The sequence below is a fragment of the Saccoglossus kowalevskii genome, chromosome 13, assembly GCF_978046115.1.
Source record: "Saccoglossus kowalevskii chromosome 13, keSacKowa6.1, whole genome shotgun sequence".
Classification (NCBI taxonomy): domain Eukaryota; kingdom Metazoa; phylum Hemichordata; class Enteropneusta; family Harrimaniidae; genus Saccoglossus; species Saccoglossus kowalevskii.
The window spans coordinates 3,834,748-3,860,692 of record NC_140653.1 but is presented as its reverse complement, the minus strand read 5'-3'; the positions used below and the strand labels follow the sequence as shown (position 1 = coordinate 3,860,692).

Sequence of the window (25,945 nt, the reverse complement as noted above, 5' to 3'; positions counted from 1 at the left end):
CTGCAAACTACCTCCTGGTGTAACAGTTCTGAATCATCAACCCAATGACACCATGCGATTAACAACGTCCTGAACAATCCAAACTACAAGGAAATGTGTCTAACGCTCCGCTAATAATTATGGATATTAAATCCAAGCATTATATCATAAATATGTTATGCCTGACTTGACAGCATGAATGTTTATCCAGTCTATTCAACTAACGATATGACGGTTCGTGATTAATTGATAGAACACCGCTGAGAGAACTGATATGTTGCATGCAGGTGTGATATTATACGACACATCCACTTGATTTAAATAAATTGAATACATTATCGATATAAGTCTACGTGTATAAAAGTCTAATCGCAGTTTCAATTCGTATTTGTAAAAATCTTCTCTTTCAGTCTCAAGTTATAGCTGCGTGTTTAGTTTTGATAAATCATCCCGAACAATTGAAAATTACTGTAATCGTTTTCAATTGCAGGGATATCGATTTGAATTAATCAACCTGTATGCAGGCGTGATTCGTGCTACAGATGACCAAACTGTCGGAGTATATGTTATATAGGCCTAATGACTCTGTCTAATCTGGACTAACTTAGGGACTCGTTTTTGTGTGATACAGTAGACACATGCTCTAATTTGCTATTTCTGTGCACTCAGTTCATGTCAGCTTTTTCACTAGACTGTAACGGTCGCCAGGCGTCGTTGAACCACGTCTTGCCTTCAATTGATATTATCTCATATTGTGCTCGGTGTAGCATTCACGTGAATGTATTAGTATTACTTATGACGAATCTATCACGAGCCAGTGTTATTTTTGCTTATATTTATACCTCGTGTTGAATTGTATGTTTCCTCCGCTTTATGCGTTTCTTGTACTACGTATTCTGAACTATAAGATACCCAACTTCATCTTCGTTTAAAGGCGTTTACATGGATGAAATCGCGTCCTCTGTCGGTGTCGTTGGGTATCAGTAGAAGGATCTATTTTACCTACTGCCTGTCTTTTCATTGTATTCGCAACTAGCTTCGCTGTCAAATGGTTGCGTGCTTTATCTCATCGCAAGAGCTTTTAAAACACTTGGATTGTTTAAACCAATGATGACCATCGAGCTGGGTGCAGTGCAAGGTAACGGAGTTAAGTAACCATCGAGCTAGGCTGTAGATACCAATGAACACCGACTACTCGTATTACTCGTATTACTATTACTATTGGGTGGATGATAATTTAACCAACATGACATATAACTACACGAACGAGGACTATGTTTTTGGGTTACCACCTCCCAACACGGATCAAATAGTTGTGGCGGTAGTGTTCTGTGTAATGGCTTTTGTTGGAATCATGGGCAACTTAGCCGTTGTCGCCGTCATCGTTTCTCATCGAGACATGCGATCAGCTACAAACCTGTACATTCTGAACTACGCCATAGCGGATCTAATATTTCTGATAATATGTGCTCCTGTAACCGCAAAGACTCATATCCTACCCTGGTGGCAGATCAACGAGTTTTTTTGCAAGTTGTTTGTATACATGCAGTATGTAAGTATTTGCTTTCATTAATTATAAATCTATAATTACCATTGACGCTTTCACGTTCGCCCATTAATTGATTTGCGTATGTGTATATTTCAAGTTTTGATACAAACGTATAGCTTTGCCTGCACGACTTGTTGTTTAATATGACGCCAACAAATGTAATATTAACGTTAGTAGTATAGTCACATCATTGCATATTGAGATTGATGATATTTTCGTTTCTACATATCAAGAGTGGCATTGAAATAACAAAAATGTAGCGAATACGTGGAGAGATATAGCAGATTTATAGAAACTATAAATTCTGATTCAAATATATCTCAATGTAAAGTGGCGTATTGATTCGCCACCTTCATTGCAAACTCTGGTGCCGCATAGACAATTGTGTACAATACACCTTGAAGAATTCTAATTTATATTCAGTACTTCCTGTATGTTTAAAATATTGCTATGTTATAGAGATTTAGCAACTACATTCAATGTATCTACTTTCTAGTCCCAGTTAAAAATAAATCAAGGTTCCGTTGAATACCAAATCCTCTTTATGTTGAATGTTGTAGTGGTACAATGTGTGTATACGCTATATAAAATAAATGAGATAGGTAATTTGAATGATCTTGTATTAATCGTATTCAAATAAAAGATATATATGGATATAATAGCATAGCCGCAGTCTATATCACATAGCCACTAACAAAACAGAATAAAGGGATCATTTAAACAACACAATTGAGTGACAACGTTATTATCAACGCAAATTATCAAGTTCATCTCTATGGCGATAAGATAAGATGTAGCTGAATAGTGAATTTATTATGATTGACTTGTTTATTAAAACGACAGGCTCTTTAAACACACAGTTATATCATGAAGTAATACATTTGAACACACGGATATTATATTAGTGTCTTGGTTACTTTTCAAAATAACGTGTTTTTCCCAGCAAACTTGTCCAGAATTTTTACTAGGATCTCCGTGGTATGAATAAGTATATTACGTGATACTAAGTGTTGTGGGCGGATCGCTTAGTCATCCAACTGACCTTAACCAACGTTCGCCTTCGCATCAACGTAATCAACTGGGACATTATGTTCCCCTCGCTATTCATTAAATACTATATGGTTTTCATTACAGCAGCACAAATGCTCTTTCAACTCACGAGGTGTGAGATATGATTTGTTTAAGAATTTAGTATATTCGTCTGTATGCTAGCGATGATGAACAAATCTCATACTGTCTGGTTTGGCAAAACATTCGAGAAATGTAACATTAAATTAGATGATGATTCGTAATGTTTAATTCTTGTTTTGTATCGCAGATCATAGATTATATACTAGCAGTGAGATAGCGGGCACTATTAACCGAAGAGATCATATTAGATCATCTAAATTCATATGTTAGTAGTTTAATGTTTAAGTTAATAATTAACCACTTGAACAGTTGTTATTCTACTTCTATTATGACGGCACATGGCGAGTGAGCACAGTTGGATTAGACTGTACGGATATCCTGTGAACAAAAGATCAAATGTTTCCTTAAATTAACCGATTATCAATTTTTAAGTTAACTTATTATATTGCAAATTATTACTCATTTGCACTCTTATTGGTTTAGATTATTATCGCTAAATGATCAACCATACATATCGTTAATTTATATCGTGAGATAATTTATCATGTATATCGTGAGATAATTTATCATTTATATCGTGAGATAATGTATCATTTATATCGTGAGATAATTTACCATTTATATCGTGAGATAATTTATCATGTATATCGTGAAATAATGTATCATTTATATCGTGAGATAATTTATCATTTATATCGTGAGATAATGTATCATTTATATCGTGAGATAATGAATCATTTATATCGTGAGATAATTTACCATTTATATCGTGAGATAATTTATCATGTATATCGTGAAATAATGTATCATTTATATCGTGAGATAATTTATCATTTATATCGTGAGATAATTTATCATTTATATCGTGAGGTAATTTATCATTTATATCATGAGAAAATTTATCATTTATATTGTGAGAAAATTTATCATTTATATCGTGAGATAATTTATCATTTATATCGTGAGATAACATATCATTTATATCGTGAGATAACATATCATTTATATCGTGAGATAACATATCATTTATATCGTGAGATAACATATCATTTATATCGTGAGATAACATATCGTTTATATCGTGAGATAACTTATCATTTATATCGTGAGATAACTTATCATTTATATCGTGAGATAATTTATCATTTATATCGTCAGATACGTTACCATATATATCGTTAGATAATATGCCATTTATACCACTGGATAATTTGCCATATAAATCTTGAGATAATTTACCACATATTTTGTTAGATGATTAATCATATATATTAAAAAATAACAATACATATCGTTAGATAATTAAACATACATAACGTCGGGTAATTAATCAAATATATCACGAGATAATTTACCATATATATCGTGATATAATTTACCACATATATCGTTAGATAATGTACCACATATTTCGTGAGATAATTGACCATATATATCGTTAGATAATTTGGCATATATATTGTGAGATAATTTACCACTTGTTAAATAATTAAGCAAATATATCGTGAGATAATTTATCATATATAATTTACCAGACATATCGTTAAAATATTGAATATATATATCAGTCAGATAATTACCCTTAAATATCGTAAGAGAATCATATTGAACCAGTAGATCGGTGATATTTTACTCAAATTAACTGTGTGTGTTATATAATCGCAACATGAGACAAGTCCGTGTTTCGTTTCACGTAATACATGATCATTACATGATATATCCCTGTTTCTGTTCTCATGGAGTAACTGATAACCACGACACAATGCATAGGAATAATTCCAACTCGAGTACAAAGTGTGTCAGTAAATATATGCTAATGCATGCACTAACATTACAGATCTCTGTGACCATCTAAAGTAATTGGCGTCACGCTAACTAGACGACACATTCATCGCATATAGTTAGTAATTAACACGGATGAATATGTATGTGTGGAAAACTCTTACTGTCAGTCAATAAAAGATTGAGCGAAATTGGCGTTTTCATAACTTTAATAAATCCAAAATTTTCATTCTTGTCTAGACTTGATATATTTACGTACCGAAATAATGACTGTATGGTTTAAATTTTAAATTTTGCGTATAAGATTCGATTTTATTATTATTAATTATTACCATATAAAAGAGACATGATAACGTGAACACAATTGACTCAGGGTATTGCATTTAATACTTACTGACTACAATATCCAATCATGATATGTTGTCTGTGAGACGCTATCAAGTTGCGCTCGTGAAATCAGAGTATAGCACAGACTATATATCCTACGAATATCAAACTGTGTATTGTACTCTTGGCAATGGGAAATTCTAAAGGTGATCTATGGTTAGCGTCCAACTCTTCCGTATTCTCAGTTTATGGTTTTATTGATATTCAAAAGCTATAATGCCGAGAATCACATAGAGCACATGTACACATTTGCGTCTTGTCCAATTCTCCCATTGTATCAGTATAAGAATACATGAGATTTTGAACTCATTGTGACAATACTAAGTGAATTAAATGTAACTAATACTTCTTCACATCGGTTATTGACAATTTGTTGTTATCCATATTGCGGTGTCGATTGTGTGATATTGTTATTGAATGATTACGGTGAAGACACATAAATATGTTGCGTTACGTTCGTTGTAACTATTTTATGTGTTCAGTGATAGGGTCATAAGCGCATGCGTATGACGCCAGTTTAATCTTTACCTCATATGGATTTCCATTTCCGACGCTCGGTAACGTTAAAAATAACCGACGATATAGATGATATTTAGCGGGCGGGCATGTGCGTCATTGGTTACTTGTGAAATTACAATATAAGTTCATTTGACGTAGTTCAAGATATGAAACTCTGTCTCGATCAATGATGTTTGTATCCATATATCGACAACTCTAACCTATTTAGAATAAAATGCGCGATATCAATGACAAGGTATCGATATTTTACTTTTTTTGTTCTTCATACACTTTGTGCATACGTCTATTGATATTAAGGATACTTACATACCTAAATATATTTATTGCGTCGAATCACACCTCGCTATAACTGATTATTTTTGGCTACAACAGCACAGGTCAAATCGCTTTGCAATGTTATTGTTTCCTGAGCGATTATTTAACAACATCGAACAAGCCCTAAAAGAACACTCACATTGAGTTACAGGCGATGGAACTTATACTAACATCCAAACATTCTGTTGTCAACCTACACGAAGTTCTTATCTCAGAAGCACTGTTTAATCAACTCTACTTCTCCATCAGAGTGGGCTACAATGCCAAGTACGACATGTTAAAAATAACGAAGTTCGCTTTACCTTTTTTAGGCCAGCAGTGTTGATTAACATAGGTATCACTAATATTGATTGTGTTTTGAATATTTAACTTGTGTTTATGTATTTTTCTCATTGATTTGGCCATACAGTGATGTCTATATGTATGTGTTCGTGAATTAAATATAAATCTAGATCTTGATTGGAGGTGATATTATTTCTACATTATGCAATATATTCAATCACAGTAGGCACCGCTTATGATGGAAAAAACATATCAAATCGTAGATCAATTAACAGATCTACAATAAATACATAGACAATAACAATAAATACATAGACAATACATTACAAAACATAGACATTTCAATGAAAGAATGATGCATGAACCCCGAGCTAGACAAGCAAAAGTAGGTGACAGGTGCTTCAAAATTGGTTAGCATATCCTGGTTCGATAATCCAACCTTTGATTTCATTAAATTTGATCAATGTCATACTCAACTCATTTGAGGATGCATATATGCTATAGTGACAATTTTAACTGGAAACAACATTATAAGGCACGTTTGAGCTGGGTACAGTTTTTGTTAATTTCCGAGAATAAAAATCGATTGTCAACACATTTGTGGAACAAACTAAGGACAGAAACATTTTAGTGCGTCGAGAGGAGTACGTTTTAACTATCGTAATTCTGAACTCGAATAACACTTCTACCGGCTACATGACGCATAATGGACGTTAATGGACGGTACATGTCATCTTTTTAACAAAGTGTTACTTGGGGACATAACTACTCAGCATGATTTCACTCCTTTTGTTAGAAGTCCGGGTCACTGACATGATGTTGTTCTTGCACCCATTAATAAGTAGCGATATGAGAATTGGTTTGCAGGAAATACAACTTACTGTTTATCAATATTGTTATTGTCGTACATCTCATGTGAGCCGGAAATGATCAAACGGGCGAGTGTTGTCAGCCACGTGATTTGTGATTCTGTATTACCCTATATATTTAAATTATGAAATAGCAATTAACATATCATATTCTGATTTCACCTAAAGCTTACATCCAGAAAACACAGTTGTCACATTAATAATGAATTATGCAAATAATTTATCAATAACATTACTTTTGTTGCATTGAATAATGTATGAACACGCATTTCATTTATTTCTATTGACATAAGTGACCATATATTTTAGTCATGCATGTATTGTGAAGAGGTCAATTAGAGACTTCCGGTCTGCACTCTAGCGTAGGAAGAAGCAGTATTCATGAGATGTACTGCAGAATATTAAGTGTTTCAATTTACAGTGAGTCACCTACGATTCGATTCATTCAGCGTGCGTGCATCAACAAATACATACAAATCAAAACAAAATATATCTCGAGAAATAGTTAAATTTAAAAAACAAAATTGCTATATTTCATTAAAATCTAAGTCATGTTACACTCGGATAGATCATTACCTTATTAAAGCAAAATCCTTAAGACCGCGACATGTTTGCAAACTCATTATAATAGGGAAAAGACTGTTTAATTTGTACATGATATACGTATAAACCATTGTCGAACGCATGCATGAATGCGAAAATGCATTGCTCATTTAAAACTCGTTTAATCTAATTATTAAACACTAGGAGATTCTTTATTACATGGCAATTGATACGCTCATCTACACTCGAGTTACTTTGCCCTTAAAGTTTCTAGTTACACTGCTTTGCGAAAGATTGTACTTATATTGAGTTAGTGACATCGAGTTAATGATGCGACGCCTAACAAACGTGTAATGTAGAAAACAGCGTCAGACGTTATAATGTCAGGCGAACATGCATTAATACCACATCAGACGAGAGTGTAGTGTAACACAGTGACAGATGAACGTTGTGGGATCGGCAGATAGTAATATAATGTGTGAAAAACCAGTGGATAATGTAATACAGTGTAATACCATCAGATAGTATTATAGAGTGGGTGAACCAATGGTAAGTGGAATACAGTGTAATACCAGCAGATATTACTATAGAGTGAGTAAACCAGTGGTTAATGTAATACCATCAGATAGTATTATAGAGTGGGTGAACCAATGGTAAGTGTAATAAAGTGTAATACCAGAAGATATAATTATAGAGTGTGTAAACAAGTGGGTAGTGCAATACAGTGTAATACCAGCAAATAGTATTATAGAGTGTTTAAACCAGTGGTTAGTGTAATACCATAAGATAGTATTATAGCTGCACTTAGCATTATAGAGTTCATACAACCAGTGGGTAGTGTAATACAATGTACTACCAGCAGTTAGTATTATAGAGTGAGTAAACCAGTAGGTAGTTTAATAGCAGCAGTTAACCAGTGTGCGATCACCAGGTAGGATATTATTATAGAGTTTATAAAACCAGTGGGTAGTGTAATACAGTGTAATATAAGCAGATATTATTATAGGAGTGTGTAAACCAGTGGATAGTGTAATAAAGTGTGTGGTCGGCAGGTAGGATAGTATTATAGAGTTTATAAAACCAGTGGGCAGTGTATTACAGTGTAATACTAGCAGATATTAGTATATGAGTGTGTAAACCAGTAAGTAATGTAACACAGTGTAATACCAGCAGATGGTATTATAGAGTTTATAAAACTAGTGGGTAGTGTAATAAAGTGTATGCTAGCAGATATTAGTATAGGAGTGTTTACAACCAGTGGTCAGTGTAATACAATTTACTACTAGCAGGTGATATTAAAAAATTAGTAAACAAGTGGGTAATTTAATACAGTGTAATACCAGCAGATAGTACTATAGAGTGAGTAAACCAGTGGTTAGTGTAATACCAACAGATAGTATTATAGAGTGTATAAACAAGTGGGTAATGCAATACAGTGTAATACCAGCAGTTAGTAATATAGAGTGTGTAAACCAGTGGGTAGTGTAATACAGTGTAATTTCAGCAGTTAGTATTAATCAGTTTTTACAACCACTGGGTAGTGTAATACAGTGTTATACCAGCAGATAATATTATTGAGTTTGTAAACCAGTGAGTAGCATAATACAGTATAATACTAGCAGATATTGTTTTAGAGTGTGTAAAAACAGTGGGTAATGTAATACAGTGTAATACCAGCATATAGTATTATATAGTAAGTAAACTAGTGGGTAGTGTAATACAGTTCGCGATCAGCAGGTAAGATAGTATTATAGAGTTTATAAAACCAGTGGGTAGTGTAATACAGTGTAATACTAGCAGATATTAGTATATGAGTGTGTAAACCAGTAAGTAATGTAACACAGTGTAATACCAGCAGATGGTATTATAGAGTGTGTAAAACTAGTGGGTAGTGTAATACAGTGTAATACTAGCAGATATTAGTATATGAGTGTGTAAACCAGTAAGTAATGTAACACAGTGTAATACCAGCAGATGGTATTATAGAGTTTATAAAACTAGTGGGTAGTGTAATAAAGTGTATGCTAGCAGATATTAGTATAGGAGTGTTTACAACCAGTGGTCAGTGTAATACAATTTACTACTAGCAGGTGATATTAAAGAATTAGTAAACAAGTGAGTAATTTAATACAGTGTAATACCAGCAGATAGTACTATAGAGTGAGTAAACCAGTGGTTAGTGTAATACCAACAGATAGTATTATAGAGTGTATAAACAAGTGGGTAATGCAATACAGTGTAATACCATCAGTTAGTAATATAGAGTGTGTGAAACCAGTGGGTGATGTAATACAGTGTGCGATCGGCAGTTATAATCATAGAGTGTGTAAAACCAGTGAGTAATGTAATACAGTGTAATACAAGCAGATATAATCATGGTGTGTGTAAAACCAGTGAGTAATGTAGTACAGTGTGCGATCAGCAGATATAATCATAGAGTTTGTAAAACCAGTGAGTAATGTAATACAGTGTAATACAAGCAGATATAATCATGGTGTGTGTAAAACCAGTGAGTAATGTAATGCAGTGTGCGATCAGCAGATATAATCATAGAGTGTGTAAAACCAGTGAGTAATGTAATATAGTGTGCGATCAGCAGATATATTCATATAGTGTGTAAAACCAGTGAGTAATGTAGTACAGTGTGCGATCAGCAGATATAATCATATAGAATGTAGTACAATGTGCGATCAGCAGATATAATCATATAGTGTGTAAAAACAGTGAGAATTGTAATACAGCGTGCGATCAGCAGATATAATCATATAGTGTGTAAAACCAGTGAGTAATGTAGTACAATGTGCGATCAGCAGATATAATCATATAGTGTGTAAAACCACTGAGTAATGTACTATAGTGTGCAATCAGCAGATATATTCACAGAGTTTGTAAAACCATTGTGTAATATAATACATTGTGCTATCAGCAGATATAATCATATAGTGTGTAAAACCATTGTGTAATGTAATACAGTGTGCTATCAGCAGATATAATCATATAGTGTGTAAAACCATTGTGTAATGTAATACAGTGTGCTATCAGCAGATATAATCATATAGTGTGTAAAACCAGTGGGTAGTGTAATACAGTGTGCTATCAGCAGATATAATCATAGAGTGTGTAAAACCAGTGAGTAATGTACTATAGTGTGCAATCAGCAGATATATTCACAGAGTTTGTAAAACCATTGTGTAATGTAATACAGTGTGCTATCAGCAGATATAATCATATAGTGTGTAAAACCATTGTGTAATGTAATACAGTGTGCTATCAGCAGATATAATCATATAGTGTGTAAAACCAGCGAGTAATGTAATACAGTGTGCTATCAGCATATATAATCAAACAGTGTGTAAAACCAGTGAGTAATGTAATACAGTGTGCTATCAGCAGATATAATAATATAGTGTGTAAAACCATTGTGTAATGTAATACAGTGTGCTATCAGCAGATATAATCATATAGTGTGTAAAACCAGTGGGTAGTGTAATACAGTGTGCTATCAGCAGATATTATTATAGAGTTTATAAAACCAGTGGGTAGTGTAATAAAGTGTCATTCCAGCAGTTAGTATTATAGAGTGAGTAAACCAGTAGGTAGTTTAATAGCAGCAGTTAACCAGTGGATAGTGTAATACAGTGTGTGGTCAGCAAGTAGGATATTATTATAGAAGATAATATTTGGTAATCGTAGTCCTAAATAACTATTAAAAATGGCTAAAAAAAATATTTTTATTTATTATTATAGAGTAACATTATCAAAAGAAGAATATGTATCTGAATATATCATACCTATAATACCGTTTCTTATTATTCTCCCACCTTGTTCCGATAAGTTTAGTTCATCTATCACTAATTGAAGTATATGTACATAGACATATCCGCCATCATCATGAATAGTCTATATATGTTGTCACTCGCACTCTAAGAGTATCTTCTTCCTGAAGCAACAAACAAGGTGTCATAGCCCTTGACTATAAGACTAGAATGTATTTGATGGACACTTATTTGGTCACTTGAAGTCACTGTGGTTAATGGAAGGTGAATTGGATCAGAAATTGTGTGTAGCTGCACTGTGGTTATATCGACCATGAAATGTAGTGTCAGACTGTATGTGGTGTAATGCATATACCAAAATGTTTTTCAAAAAGAGATCAACAACGAATGATTCTTGAGATGGTCGTTAATAAGTTGTTATGCTTGAACCCGGTGTGCGTTTCACAGTGCAAGTTTGTGAATGAATGTCCAACCCTCTTACAGAAAAGACATAACTGGCCTACTGCTGCTAACCATAGAAGTTGCTATGGTACTCCCTTGAATTGTTTTTTTTTTTTGGAAAGACCTGAAGCCTTTTCCTTGCTTTATAAATTTATATAGGTCAATAGGTCTCAAGCAATGTTTGACTCTTTTTACATGGGAATGGCAGTTGTTCCAGAAGGGGGATATTTATTCGTAGATCTCTTCAATTTTGTCAGCGCCTGTCAATGTAACTTTCACTTACTTACAACTTACTGAACACTCAAGTACTAATTCTAAAAGTAGTAAACATTTCATCAACCAAGCGCAAAATGAAAACACACTTTCGAAGAATACATATTTTCAAATGCATACTGTCGTTAATCTTCTTACACCAGTATTGCATATTTACAAGCCATGTAGAATTTTAGGATAAGTGGAATATATTCGAAATTGAAAGAATTCTCAATTCGAACGAGTTAAGCTCGTACCGTGGTTTATTTCTATTGCATGAGTACCGAGCTCAAAAATAAACAGTACAATGAAGATTCGTGTAAGGATCACAGCATAGTGCTTCCTTGTTTTTTTGTTTGTTTGTTTTTAATCTTTCAAAAGTATACCTGACAGATACATATCACTGTGTGAGACCAGCGGATAGTTTATCTTCCCATAGACTAGCGGATAATGTGAGATGGTTAGGTTGTGTGTTGATTCAGTCATTCAAGAGTAAAGTGGTCGCTAAACACTCCACTGAAAGCTAATTTGGTCAGTTCGGGACATACCTTGATACAAGTAATGCACATCTGATTCCGCATAACAATAAAAAAATCATCGACTGTTAAACAGCTTTCAAAAGTAGTTCCATATTAGAGCTGAATTCAGTAACTGGGTTTTGTGATTGACACAAATATCGATTCATTCAAGCTCCATTCTAAGATAAGTGCATTTAAATTACCCCAAAACTTTAACAACTTCACATATGACGTACGTCGAGAGACATGCCTGCCACAGGCAGAGAATTTAAATTGTAAAAAGATCCGATAATTTGCCCCTTTCGATACGGTACACCTAATACTGTAAATTAGCTTATCCATCATGTCGATCGTCTTTGCGAGTCGTGACTATCGAATCCAATGCTCGTTGTAAAAGTAATCGCATTGGCAACAGTTCACTAATGATGGAATCAGTCTAGGCAATATATGAACGAGATATGCACGATATAGTAGATCAACAGTCTGATATCGGTCGCTAGTAACTGTCTACGGCTACTAAATATTAATGACATCGTTTCATCATGACGTAAAGAGACCGTACCCTTTTTATAACGGCGAAATAACTCCCTTCGGACCACACCTGATTACTCCTGCCAGAAAAATTGTGCCATGAATACGATTGTTGATTAATATAAATCATCACCTAAATTATCAATCTTTTATAATTGCTTGCTACTAAGAAAAACTGGTGTTCTTGTATCAGTGTGGGGTAGTTAGTGAGTGTGTGTTGGATAAACACCAACCTCAATTACGGTAGTTGTGATATGTGTGAATGAACACGTTCACTACAATCTGCGAGTCAGTACAAATCATGCATATTTCAACACCTGATATGTTCAACCCTCACTGATGCACTTCCGGTTCCGGGCAAATTATTAATGAATACACCGATGTCGGTGAATAGGGGACGCAATCTGGACGTCTGCACGTAGCTTGGTAATAAATTGTGGTAGTCTCTTTAGTAGTAAAAGTAAGGTTGACTACGCAATAATATCAATAATGTTGTTTATTCATATTTATGTTATAATCATGTAAATGTTTAATGTTATTGTATTCCGTTTAGAAATTTGACATTGCAGGTAACGACAAAAAACTTCGATCGAGTTAAATCTGACAATAACAATTGCGAGGTGTAAAACATTACCACTGATTTTGCTTTGTCGACTTCGCCGAAACTATACAAATTTTTACTCGTTTAAAATATTCGCATAAAATCGTACGTATACCGGAAAATGTGTCTAATTATGAATATGTAAATATCACACGTGGTAATTAAAACAAAGATGGTAATAGAAGTAGATTATTAGCGTATTTGGTATATATATTAATCACTGAGCATAATTCATTATTTCAACGTCTTTCTCGGTATTGTAACAGCGTCGCAATATGTGATGAAAAACCGTATTTATAAAACATAGTGTTGCAATTCTTAAAACCTAAGTCGTAATCTAAAATATAACGATTTCCACGTGTATATTCAGTGTGTTTTTCATTCGATTGCATTTGCGCATTAACAATTCAGTTATCAAATTTAAGGGTTTGAAGATATATAAAACGGATAATAGCAAAAATCGGATATAATTGCAGTACGTTTCCTGTAAAAGAACTATACGCTACCACCCCACCCCCCCACCCCCCGCTTAAACAACGCTAACAACTAATGTCCCAATTGAAATAGAACTAGAACTTACTCCAAAATTTACGGAACGACAGATAAGACAACATGACTGCTGATATTAAGCGTATAGAAACCGATAGTTTTGGAGTATAGATTGCTTGAATAATTATATAATAACGATGAAGATTGTGATAGTGTAAACCGCTGCTGTTACGTTGTTTTGTGGGACAAACATAAGACAATTTGTGTTAGAAGAGGAAGTGTTAAGTATGATTGCTTCACGTTAACTAATGGAGTTAGACATAGTAGTGTGCTGTCATCAAAACAGTGTGTAGTGTACGTGGATGATTTAAGTCCTGCGATGAAAAAAGGTCATGACCCTTATTCACCTTGTATGCTGACAATTTAGTTTTATTTCATAGAGGTTAGAACACTAAGTTATCAATCAAAATTATTGTAGGAAGAAAGCAAATAATCGCAACATTGTCTAAAATAGACATTTATGGATTATTTTTTCTCCTACATTTAAAACGTTATAGTTGCATCAGAACATTTGCGTAGTGGAACATTAACTGTTGACGTTTTTAGAGATGTGTATTTGATTATAATATGTTAGTTTGTAATGACACAGAGATTAAAAGTGATTCAAAAGTCTTCATAGTCTTTCTAATGTCGTGACATGCATTTTTCTTAGTTATTGTGGCAGTTCGTGTATGTATGGTGTACACCATTAGAATAATAATATACTACACGAAACACATCAGTGCCTCGAGACAACTTTGTTTTTAATAATAGAGATTCTGTTTACGTCATAATACATAAATGTGTGTACATTTTCAGAGAACGGTTTAATGAAATATCAGAATCCGACGTTATCAGACTACTTGCCTGTATTCTATAATAGGAATGCGTGGTTGTATTAAGTTTTTTTTTACATATAGACTCTAAAGATGTGTATACTGGGATAGTTTTGATAACAATACCTAATGCAATGGTGTAGTGTAGTGTAGTGTAGTGTAGTGTAGTGTAGTGTAGTGTAGTGTAGTGTAGTGTAGTGTAGTGTAGTGTAGTGTAGTGTAGTGTAGTGTAGTGTAGTGTAGTGTAGTGCGGTGCGGTGCGGTGTGGTGCGCTGCGGAGCATCGTGTAGTTTAACGGAGCGTTACATAATGTAGAGTGATGTAACATGGCGGAGTTTAGCGTTATGTCGCTACGCATTGCGTAGAGAATCACAGCTTAATGTATAGTAGTGTAGCATATTGCAGTGAGTACCATAGCATATTGTGACATTGCGTAGCGTGGCGTGGCGTAACGTAGCATAGGTTATTGTAGTGTAGTGATGATGTTTCAAATGAATTTGTGACTACAAAACACGCTACTATACAAAACCTGTAAGTAGTGTTTAAACAATAGCTGTACATATAATGCTTTTACTCTTTGTCCCCTTGTTACCAAGCAACAAAATGACCGCTACATTCTGTTTTTTTTTTTATTATTATTTCGTGTAAGTATCTGAGGAACGTTTCTTGAATAGAAACTAAAGCACCGTGGTTAACAGTAAGACATCAAGTAGTACGTGATTGTCTGGCAGATTTACTACAAACATTCTCCGACAAAAATACACCGACAAGACCTGTGTTTGAGAGAACTGTGATTTGAATATTCATGAGTAAACGTTGTGAACGCAGATTACCAATCAGCGTTTGTTATATAATGACGTCACGGTTCGTATATTCCCTGTAATGAATAAAACACACGTTCCCAAAGCTTCTCTGTCACAGATAGATTTGAATATTCAATTAGTTGTGTATTCTTAACTCGCGCGAAAAAATGTGAACGCTTGAACGACCGCAGTGCTACTCAAAGACACTGGAGGGACAAATGAATCATTATGAATTCAAACAAGAAATGTCCCTCTTCGGCATTTGTACTTTAGTCTGATCGTTTGTATAGAATTATATTGTTAGTTGTATTCACACATTTCTCACGATAAACATTCCAATGAAATGCATACTTTGACAAGCAGTAATATATAGAAGTGTATCATACCACGAGAACTATTACTTAATAATTAGAACTATTAGAATAAATTATATTTTTAAAACGTTTGTCTGATAATCATTTTATAAAAACATCATTATGTTAAAAATGTTTTTGACGTACACATGAAAATTTGTGTTAGATAAAATGATAACTTGTTTTATAAAACTACCTGTGCGCAGAGTGATGGCACGCGCATTCATTTTTTTTTATTTTAATGAATGAAAACCTTTTATTTTTTAACGGACATTTTGTATATGTTATGACAATTCAAATTCAGTATATTTTATCACGATGCAACATTGAACACAATTACTAAAGGACGGTCATTTGTTCCATATTGTTTTTGTTTAGTTTTCAAATGAAACATATATAAAATATAAATGTGCACAATTCTTGTATCTTGTTTGTAACACATCACTTACAGTTAACTAATGCATTATCATTCCTATAATATTATAGTAATGATCCTGCAAGAAATTGTATGTGTCACTGTATATTAGTTTGTTCTAAAACGTGGAAGCAAATCAAACTAATTAATGGTACCAAAAATTCCGGAAGTAAATGTTTATGAGCTAATAACAGTTACAGGAAAACCTTTGAGTGGATTGTTTTATTACAGACAGAGAAATTCTCAATTGCAAAAATGTACTTCAATTTAAATAAAGAATCACATGTATAAATATGAATTACCCACACTACTAATCCTAAAAAAAAAGGTCTACCACGTGATTTGTTCTCGGTTGGATTGACGACTACTACGATAAAATATGATAAAAAGTTAGATATTTTTTGACATTTCAACGTCGGTACATGCTGTGCAAGACTCAATCATTGTCATTCCCCCTTCAACGGTTACGACCCAGCGTTGCAGTGCGTTGTAACTCAACATGTATTACAAAAAAAATTAATTAGTTAATTTTTAGTGTTATTATAACACATATAGATCATTACTATGGCAACACCATCATGATTATTGTAACATGGTTACATTAAATTGTACAAAACATTATTACCCTGGTTCAAACTATCGAGTCTAATCATGTCACAGAATTGAAGTTGTCGGCAAAATTCTGTTTGAGCTTTTGAAATGTCAGGTTTCCGTATATCCATTAGGTTCACCTCTTTTGAATTTATAGTGCGACTATTTTTTCATGTTACCAGTGCGTCCGAGTAAACATTCAACGTTACGTACTCCCTAGCTTAGTTATATTTAGCGCTCATAAGAAGCAGTTAGAATACAGCAATGCATGACGGGCATTATCGTGATGAAGACAATATTTGAATTTTTACTAGGGTTTCCCACATTCCCTCTATCCCTATGTTGAAACGCCTCGATAGATAGAGGGACTGTGGTTTCATTCAATTTTGTCTACTAAGCAACTTTAATACAACACGTATTGTTTTAATTATTGAAATTAACGAAAAGTAAATATCTCAACACATGTACCCTAAGATAAACACGATATTCACCACTGAATCACATTGATACAAGTACCATCACTGGGAGAGCTGACGTCATAAAACAACTGCTTTCACTACCTTGAGGGTGTGATATGTTCTAAACAGGGATACCACATGTATGTTTGTTACATAGAACAAAAACAAACCAAACTGACATCTTAAAAGAGAATGTTTCAGATACAAAATATATAATCATTATACGAGTAATATCGACCACCATAGAAATGGGTTTAATCTCCTACCGAGCGCATTGAGTTTAATATAGGTTAAACATTGGTAGTAAACACCATTTGAGAAAATCAGTCAAACAGTCAGAGAGGTGTAGAATTTGTATTAAAATTATTTCAAAATGCGATGTGTATTTTTTTGATCTCGGACTTAAAAAAACCGAAATTACGTATAGATATTTGAGAAGCTGGGATATAATTGCTCCGAAGCCTGAAATGTTAGTATACGCAATTTTCATACATTCATATGCATTTGAAAAATCACAGGCAAAATAATTCGTATCAGTTAAAATAAGATCCTAGTTCTAGACATTATTTATTTTTTGTCATTGTTTTTAAAATACGTATTTAAATTTCATTATTCATTTGCTTGCTGTTCATTTAAGGGTTTCGCTGATTCCGCAATCACCAAAGATGTCTTGTAGTCTACGTAAAGATTTCAAGACCTTGTAATTATTATTTTATACTATACCACTTAGACAATTCTCAGTCAAGAACAAGACAAAACTAACTGGTCTACGTGTGTTAATGTTTAAATATTAAATGTTGGATTGTCATTGTGTTATCTCTACTATGGGTAAAATTCAAACTTCTTCTTGTCTCTACTCAAATGTGTGCGTTATTGCATTTTCGTTGCTCACCTCAGTGTCCGACGGAGAATAGAACTAACACGAACAAATAATATTGAAAGAAGTGAACAAATCTGTCTTTGTTCTTCTAATTACTCTAAAAAAATATTTGTTAATGTAATGTATATGTTTGGACCACAGGCCTTGCATTACAATGCAGACCAATATATGACAACATACGTTTACCATATTTTGTAACAACGAGTGTGGCTACTGTACAAACACAGCATGTTCCGCATTGCAACTTAATCTGCAACACTGAAAGCTCTGCGTGATTGACACTGTCGCGCGCACGATAACCCAGCAACTGTAGAACCCGTCTACTCGGCGACTCCGCTTCAATGGGCAGACTGTTTAAAGCATGGTGCATCCTGCCACCTAGAACACTTTTGCATATTGTTTGGGGCTATTATAATTTAAAAAGGCAAACATTTACATTGCAATGGGTGACTGAAGGGAAAATTGTGTGTTATTTAACTGAGATCTTAAATTTGAAATTTGGTGGAAACAAATATTATCATATATTTAATCTATTTTTTCACAAAATAATCAGACAATGAATTGAAATGTGGGAACGATGGTGGGAATGCAATGTGCAGTTGCCTCGGTAATTTTGCATGCGTGCGTTACACAATGAATAGCAATTCTATGACTAAATCTACACTAGATTAAAAGTAATTTTATGCAGATTTCACGACCTTTACAATCTGTCAAAAAGGTCGAATATGTTTGAAACACCAGTTTAAGATGAGGTTGTGCACTCAGTAAACAGCAGACTGCATCTAATTGATGAAAATGTCAAATTTTTCACTTAAACGAAATTGTAAATACTTTTGATGTTTTAAATCAACTACAGTGAACAAATTAATTACGGGAATCGGCAGTGCATTGGTTACGAGAAGCGGCAGTGCATCGGTTACGGAATCGGCAGTGTATTGGTTACGGGAAGCGGCAGTGCATCGGTTACGGAATCGGCAGTGTAGTGGTTACGGAAGCGGCAGTGCATCGGTTACGGAATCGGCAGTGTATTGGTTACGGAAGCGGCAGTGCGTCGGTTACGGAATCGGCAGTGCATTGTTACGGGAATCGGCAGTGCAATGGTTACGGGAAGCGGCAGTGCATCGGTTACGGAATCGGCAGTGTATTGGTTACGGAAGCGGCAGTGCATCGGTTACGGAATCGGCAGTGTATTGTTACGGAAGCGGCAGTGCGTCGGTTACGGAATTGGCAGTGCATTTGGTTCCGGGAATCGGCAGTGCATTGGTTACGGAAGAGGCAGTGCATCGGTTACGGAATCGGCAGTGCATTGGTTACGGGAAGCGGCAGTGCATCGGTTACGGGAATCGGCAGTGCATTGGTTACGGAAGCGGCAGTGCGTCGGTTACGGAATCGGCAGTGTATTGGTTACGGAAGCGGCAGTGCGTCGGTTACGGAATCGGCAGTGCATTGGTTACGGGAATCGGCAATATATATATATCGCTACGGTCGATCAAAGGACTCAGTAATATTATTACACGCAGATTTGTGTTTCAAAATCTGTCGCATTTGTTCTTAACGCGTAGAATTCCGTGGTAGCTGCAACCCCATCTCATCCGTCGAATCATGTTATGTGGTCAATGTAAACTATACCAGGTTATGTAGTGTATCTAATTTGGATTAATATCATTCAATTTTACGTGTCACATGTGATTTACATGCAGCTGTCAGAATTACGGGAGAATGAAGCAATAATGAATCGACAGAATAAGTCAGAGTCAGTTAAACAATGTGTTTACCGATTTCATGTCATTGATAACTGTGACTGTTTGACCTCTAATACAATGTACGTGAATATATATTAATGAGAATGGAAACAGGTGGCCATCAAAGCCATGTACGGTATTATTTAGAAACATGCAGATTTGTGAACTCAAACTGACTATAAAAGTTATATGAGCTCCTGCAGTGACGTCACAAATTTGTCGGTAGATTAGTACTGTAGAATGTGGGAAAGTGTCGACCAATCATACATCTGCGTACGTTGCCTCGTTTGAATTTGAATGAGCGAAAACAGTTGTTTTGATTTGAGTGTATAATAGCATGTTATATTTCTAAAGCGCAATGGTCGTCGCATTGCGTCCTGTTCGACATGGGACTCATGGCGACGTATACAACGCGTGTGAAATACATTGTTTTGTTACGTGCAATTCTAACATTAATGCTACTTAACACTGGTAACAGGGGCATGACGCCAAGTAAATAATAATCCGTTGTGTTCAGATGGTTAAAATTAAAGTAAAAATGAACTTGTATAATATATTCTTTATGAGTTATATAGAGCATGATTTCCCTTACATTATTCCAAGAACATCTTCAAAACTAACTGTTTTATAGACATTTGTCCTAAAGCAGTTTTCGATACAGATGGATTTTAATAAGAACACGACAACACGGTCACTGGTGTTATAATGTTGCAGTATCCTATAGCGACGCGCCCCATGTAAAGACCTAAAAGTAATATAAGTCAGTAAATTGAAGGAGAATGAAAAGATTGTTACATTATTCTGTTATATTGAAAATACATCAGAAGAACCACTTTCAATGCAGTGATAATAGTGATGGCGAGATCGTACATTTGAAAATGGTTACTATGACAACAACACGGATTGTTATCAATCTGTTGCAGTGGGGATTCGCTCATTTATCAGACATTCTCAATTCATCTAAATAATATAATATAATTGAGAAATAATGAAGAAAATATGACAGGATGCACGTGTTAAATATGGAAATCAAATCAAGTCGATAGTCTCAGTCTTCAATAACCAGAACTTTAATTTCTATGAACTGAGGGAATATTATAAGTACAAACTACAAGCACTATAAAAGCTAAAGGCAAAGATTGAAACTTAATAATGCTGCTTGTCGTACTATGTAGCTTTATTACATTCACGTAACCCAATAGCATATCCTTAAACAGAGCCAGTCAATAACAAATGCGTGATTGGCCGTTCCCATGACGATTGCTATCCACGATAGACCAATTCAGAGCCTAGACTCAAGGCAACGTATAACGTAATTAAAAACAAATCCGACATTTCTAATGTTTGCTCTTTATGTTTCTATCAGGTTTCTATGCAAGCGACAAGTGGTACATTAACAGCGTTAACAGTGGACAGGTGCTATGTGTTGATGAATCCCATACGCTCAATTGTATCCAGGACAAAATGGAGAGTTGTTATTGTCAATTGCAGTATATGGTTAGGTATGTCAGTTCACCACATATTCCCATTATCGTCTTCAATTTCATGTCACTTTGTAATGCAATATTCGTTATGGGATATTGGGTTGCATTAGTTGATATGTCACAACAGTTGTTTAGAATGGCAATGTTAGTTGACATGTCACAACAGTTGTTTAGATTGGCCAAATTAGTTGATATGTAACAACAATAGTTTAGATTGGCCAAATTAGTTTACATGTCACAACAGTAGTTCAGATTTGCAATGTTAGTTGATATGTCACAACAGTAGTTTAGATTGTCCAAATTAGTTGATATGTCACAACAGTAGTTCAGATTGTCCAAATTAGTTGATATGTCACAACAGTTGTTTAGAATGGCAATGTTAGTTGACATGTCACAACAGTTGTTTAGATTGGCCAAATTAGTTGATATGTAACAACAATAGTTTAGATTGGCCAAATTAGTTGACATGTCACAACAGTAGTTCAGATTTGCAATGTTAGTTGATATGTCACAACAGTAGTTTAGATTGTCCAAATTAGTTGATATGTCACAACAGTTGTTTAGATTGGCAATGTCAGTTGATATGTCACAATAGTAGTTTTGATTGGCCAAATTAGTTGATATGTCACAACAGTAGTTTAGATTGACAATGTTAGTTGACATGTCACAACAGTAGTTTAGATTGGCAATGTTAGTTGACATTTCACAGCAGTAGTTTAGATTGACCAAATTAGTTGATATGTCACAACAGTAGTTGAGATTGACAATGTTAGTTGATATGTCACAACAGTTGTTTAGATTGGCAACGTAGTTGACATGTAACGACAGTAGTTTAGATTGGCAAAATTAGTCGATATGTCACAACAGTAGTTTAGATTGACCAAATTAGTTGACATGTCACAACAGTAGTTCAGATTGTCCAAATTAGTTGATATGTCACAACAGTAGTTTAGATTGGCAATGTCAGTTGATATGTCACATTAGTAGTTTAGATTGGCATTGTTAGTTGATATGTCACAATAGTAGTTTAGATTGGCCAAATTAGTTGATATGTCACAACAGTAGTTTAGATTGACAATGTTAGTTGACATATCACAACAGTAGTTTAGATTGGCAATGTTAGTTGACATTTCACAGCAGTAGTTTAGATTGGCCAAATTAGTTGATATTTCACAACAGTAGTTTAGAATGGCAATGTTAGTTGACATGTCACAACAGTTGTTTAGATTGGCAATGTTAGTTGATATGTCACTAAGGTAGTTTAGATTGACAATGTTAGTTAATATGTCACTACGATAGTTTAAATTGGCAATGTTATTTGCAATGTCACAACAGTAGTTTAGATTAGCAATGTTAGATGACATGCCACAACAGTGGTTTAGATTGGCAGTGTTAGTTGACATGTCACTACGGTAGTTTGGATTGGCAATGTTAGTTGACATGTCACAACAGTAGTTTAGATTAACAATGTTAGTTGATATGTCACAGCAGTAATTTAGATTGGCCAAATTAGTTGATATGTCACAACAGTAGTTTAGATTGGCCAAATTAGTTGATATGTCACAACAGTAGTTTATACTGGCAATGTTAGTTGATATGTCACAACATTAGTTTAGATTGGCAATGTTAGTTGATATGTCACAATAGTAGTTTAGATTGGCCAAATTAGTTGATATGTCGCAACAATAGTTTAGATTGACAATGTTAGTTGACATGTCACAACAGTAGTTTAGATTGGCAATGTTAGTTGACATGTCACAGCAGTAGTTTAGATTGACAATGTTAGTTGACATGTCACAACAGTAGTTTAGATTGGCAATGTTAGTTGATATGTCACAACATTAGTTTAGATTGGCATTGTTAGTTGATATGTCACAATAGTAGTTTAGATTGGCCAAATTAGTTGATATGTCGCAACAAGAGTTTAGATTGACAATGTTAGTTGACATGTCACAATAGTAGTTTAGATTGGCAATGTTAGTTGACATGTCACAGCAGTAGTTTAGATTGACAATGTTAGTTGACATGTCACAACAGTAGTTTAAATTGGCAATGTTAGTTGATATGTCACAACAGTAGTTTAGATTGGCCAAATTAGTTGATATGTCGCAACAGTAGTTGTGTTGTAGATATTGTTCACGCATGCGCAGAGTGATTTTATTTACTTTTTTATATAAGAGAAACAATCCTGCATACTTTGGACCAGAACATATTTTTTTTTGTCTTGTTGGTCTAACAGGTGGTAATTTTTGTACGTTTTACTTTTGTTTATCCCACAGTGTCTCTATTGCTCCATATACCGGCTATAATATACTACAGAGTAGTCGACGGTAAAACCTTTTTCAAGTTACCTGGAAAGTATTGTGCCTTCGATTCACCGACAAAGACAGCTTACGTCTTCAATTACATGTACGTTGTCATCGTAACTTACGTAATACCACTGGCCATCATCAGTACCTGCTACTGCCGGATACTACATAAAATGTGGAACAATACAAGCAACGAGCCTCAGTGCGCCACGCAGGCCCAGGATTTTAAAGCTAAACGGAAGCGTCAACAGCGAAGGAAACTGATACGAATGGTATTGATTATGGTCAGTCTGTTTGCCATTTGCTGGGCACCCTTACACGCTATGAACCTATGGGTAGGAATACGTTCCGACGATACAACCAAAGTTACGGTTTATATCCGTACATTTTGTCTGTGTCTTGCCTATGCTAACTCCTGCTTCAATCCCTTTGTGTATGCCTTTGCAGGGAGAAATTATCGTACGCGATTATACGCTATACTACGGCGAAAGAGAACACCTACTTTTCAAGAATATCTGTATAACTCTAATGGACACTTGTATTCCCCATCAAACCTGCGTAGGCCGGACTTGGCAAACACTTTTGAACTCAGCTCAATGGATACCTGTGAAGGTCAGCTTACTCCTCGGCGTCATCAGAGAACTCAGTCAGAATCTTAATTGTGTTATTTTTTCAATTCGTTCTCTAAAGTTAAAATATTCTTTGTCGGCAATATTTTATGCTGGTTATGGGCTTATATGTCGCTTCAAAATGCTTCAGACTCTTCTGTTAACAAATTCAACATACAGTTCCTATTGACTTAATATAGCATAGTCATTTCAATATATTATTACTGTATATATTTTGAAAATCATTCTGGCGTTTTAAACATGAACTAATAGATTAAAATTGTGTAATAAATACTGATGTTAACAATAACTGCCAGCATATTTAGTAATTATAAGCTAGGCAAAACAAGAAATAATTAAATATATAGCAGTAGAATACTGTGGCACTGTGTGTGGATCTCGTTGCCAGGTGTTCTGTAGTAGATTAGTACAATGCAGTGATTTGATTATTGTGAACCGTTTCTGTAAAACAGTTATTGTTGTTATAAAATTACAATCTTCAAAATCGAGTTATTGTAATGGACCAAGTTGGTGTAGTGACTGTTTTGTGGACAATATATCTATATGTATAAGTGATAAAAGTTACCTAATTATAATCGTTAACGTTACAATGGGTGCGTAAGCGATAGTTGATCTTGACTATCGCTCTTTGATGTCACGGTTGGAAACAAACAAACGCAAAATGTATTGAACCTATAGTTATATTAGTTAAATAGTGTTATAGCCGTGTATATGTAGTCAAAAAGGTGTTCTTTTGTTTTGTGTTGTGACATCAACACTTAAAAGAAATGCGACATTTGGGATATCTGGAGTTTCTAGTAATTTGTATTGTACTGTTGAGTTGGATTGGTAGGTTAGCGAATTGTGAATAACTGCTGGAATCATCTTAGGGTTTTTTCAACTAGATTTTGGAGGGCAGAGATTGATTTGACGAAAGTTTCATGAAATTTAGCAATTAAAAAACGAACAAAAGCCAGAGACGACAGCCTATTGATTATCTTAAATTCATAATGGTGGTTGTAGGATGTCCTTGTCGAATACATTGATTCCAGCGTTAGTGGACGCTGTCTCCTTGCAACAAGATTAGAAGGTGGTGCTTGTCGTGCCACAGTGTGCAAGAATTTTCTTGATAAACAGCTACTTGTCCGTGATCCAGCTCTCTCCCAGTGACAATCATGAAAGCGAGTTGTTTTGATCTGGCCGCAATGTTCACTGAATATCAACTTTTACTTCTTTAGATTCATTCGGTGCGTTTTAAGCATCCAAACCAATTACCGATTTTGACACCTCATCACCTGATGCTTTGGTAGAAACTCATTTGTGTACGCGTTGATTTACCCATAATCAAAGTCGATATTTTTATGAATATGTAAAATAATATCACGCGCATGTGCGTCACGGCGTTCATCGGCTTTTACGCCATGTCTAGAACTTACTAATGAATTCAGATATTTTTTCAGGCT

The 25,945-nt window shown here is 34.6% G+C and overlaps 1 protein-coding gene across 1 annotated transcript; it reads left to right on the top strand.

The window, feature by feature from the left end:
- Positions 1-1,225: 1,225 nt before the first annotated feature.
- On the top strand, positions 1,226-24,533 carry LOC144355892 (G protein-coupled receptor 54-like). Its single transcript, XM_078010916.1, has 3 exons — positions 1,226-1,531; positions 21,448-21,583; positions 23,845-24,533. The coding sequence occupies exons 1-3, from the start codon at positions 1,226-1,228 to the stop codon at positions 24,531-24,533; spliced, it is 1,131 nt and encodes a 376-aa protein (XP_077867042.1).
- Positions 24,534-25,945: the final 1,412 nt, after the last annotated feature.

What these genes read in the sequence shown, in the direction of transcription:
- LOC144355892 (XM_078010916.1), top strand. Translation starts at nt 1,226, where the DNA reads ATGACATATAACTACACGAACGAGGACTATGTTTTTGGGTTACCACCT. An exon ending in TGTTTGTATACATGCAGTAT is followed by an intron (nt 1,532 to 21,447) that starts GTAAGTATTTGC and finishes TGTTTCTATCAG; the next exon opens with GTTTCTATGCAAGCGACAAG. An exon ending in CAATTGCAGTATATGGTTAG is followed by an intron (nt 21,584 to 23,844) that starts GTATGTCAGTTC and finishes TTTATCCCACAG; the next exon opens with TGTCTCTATTGCTCCATATA.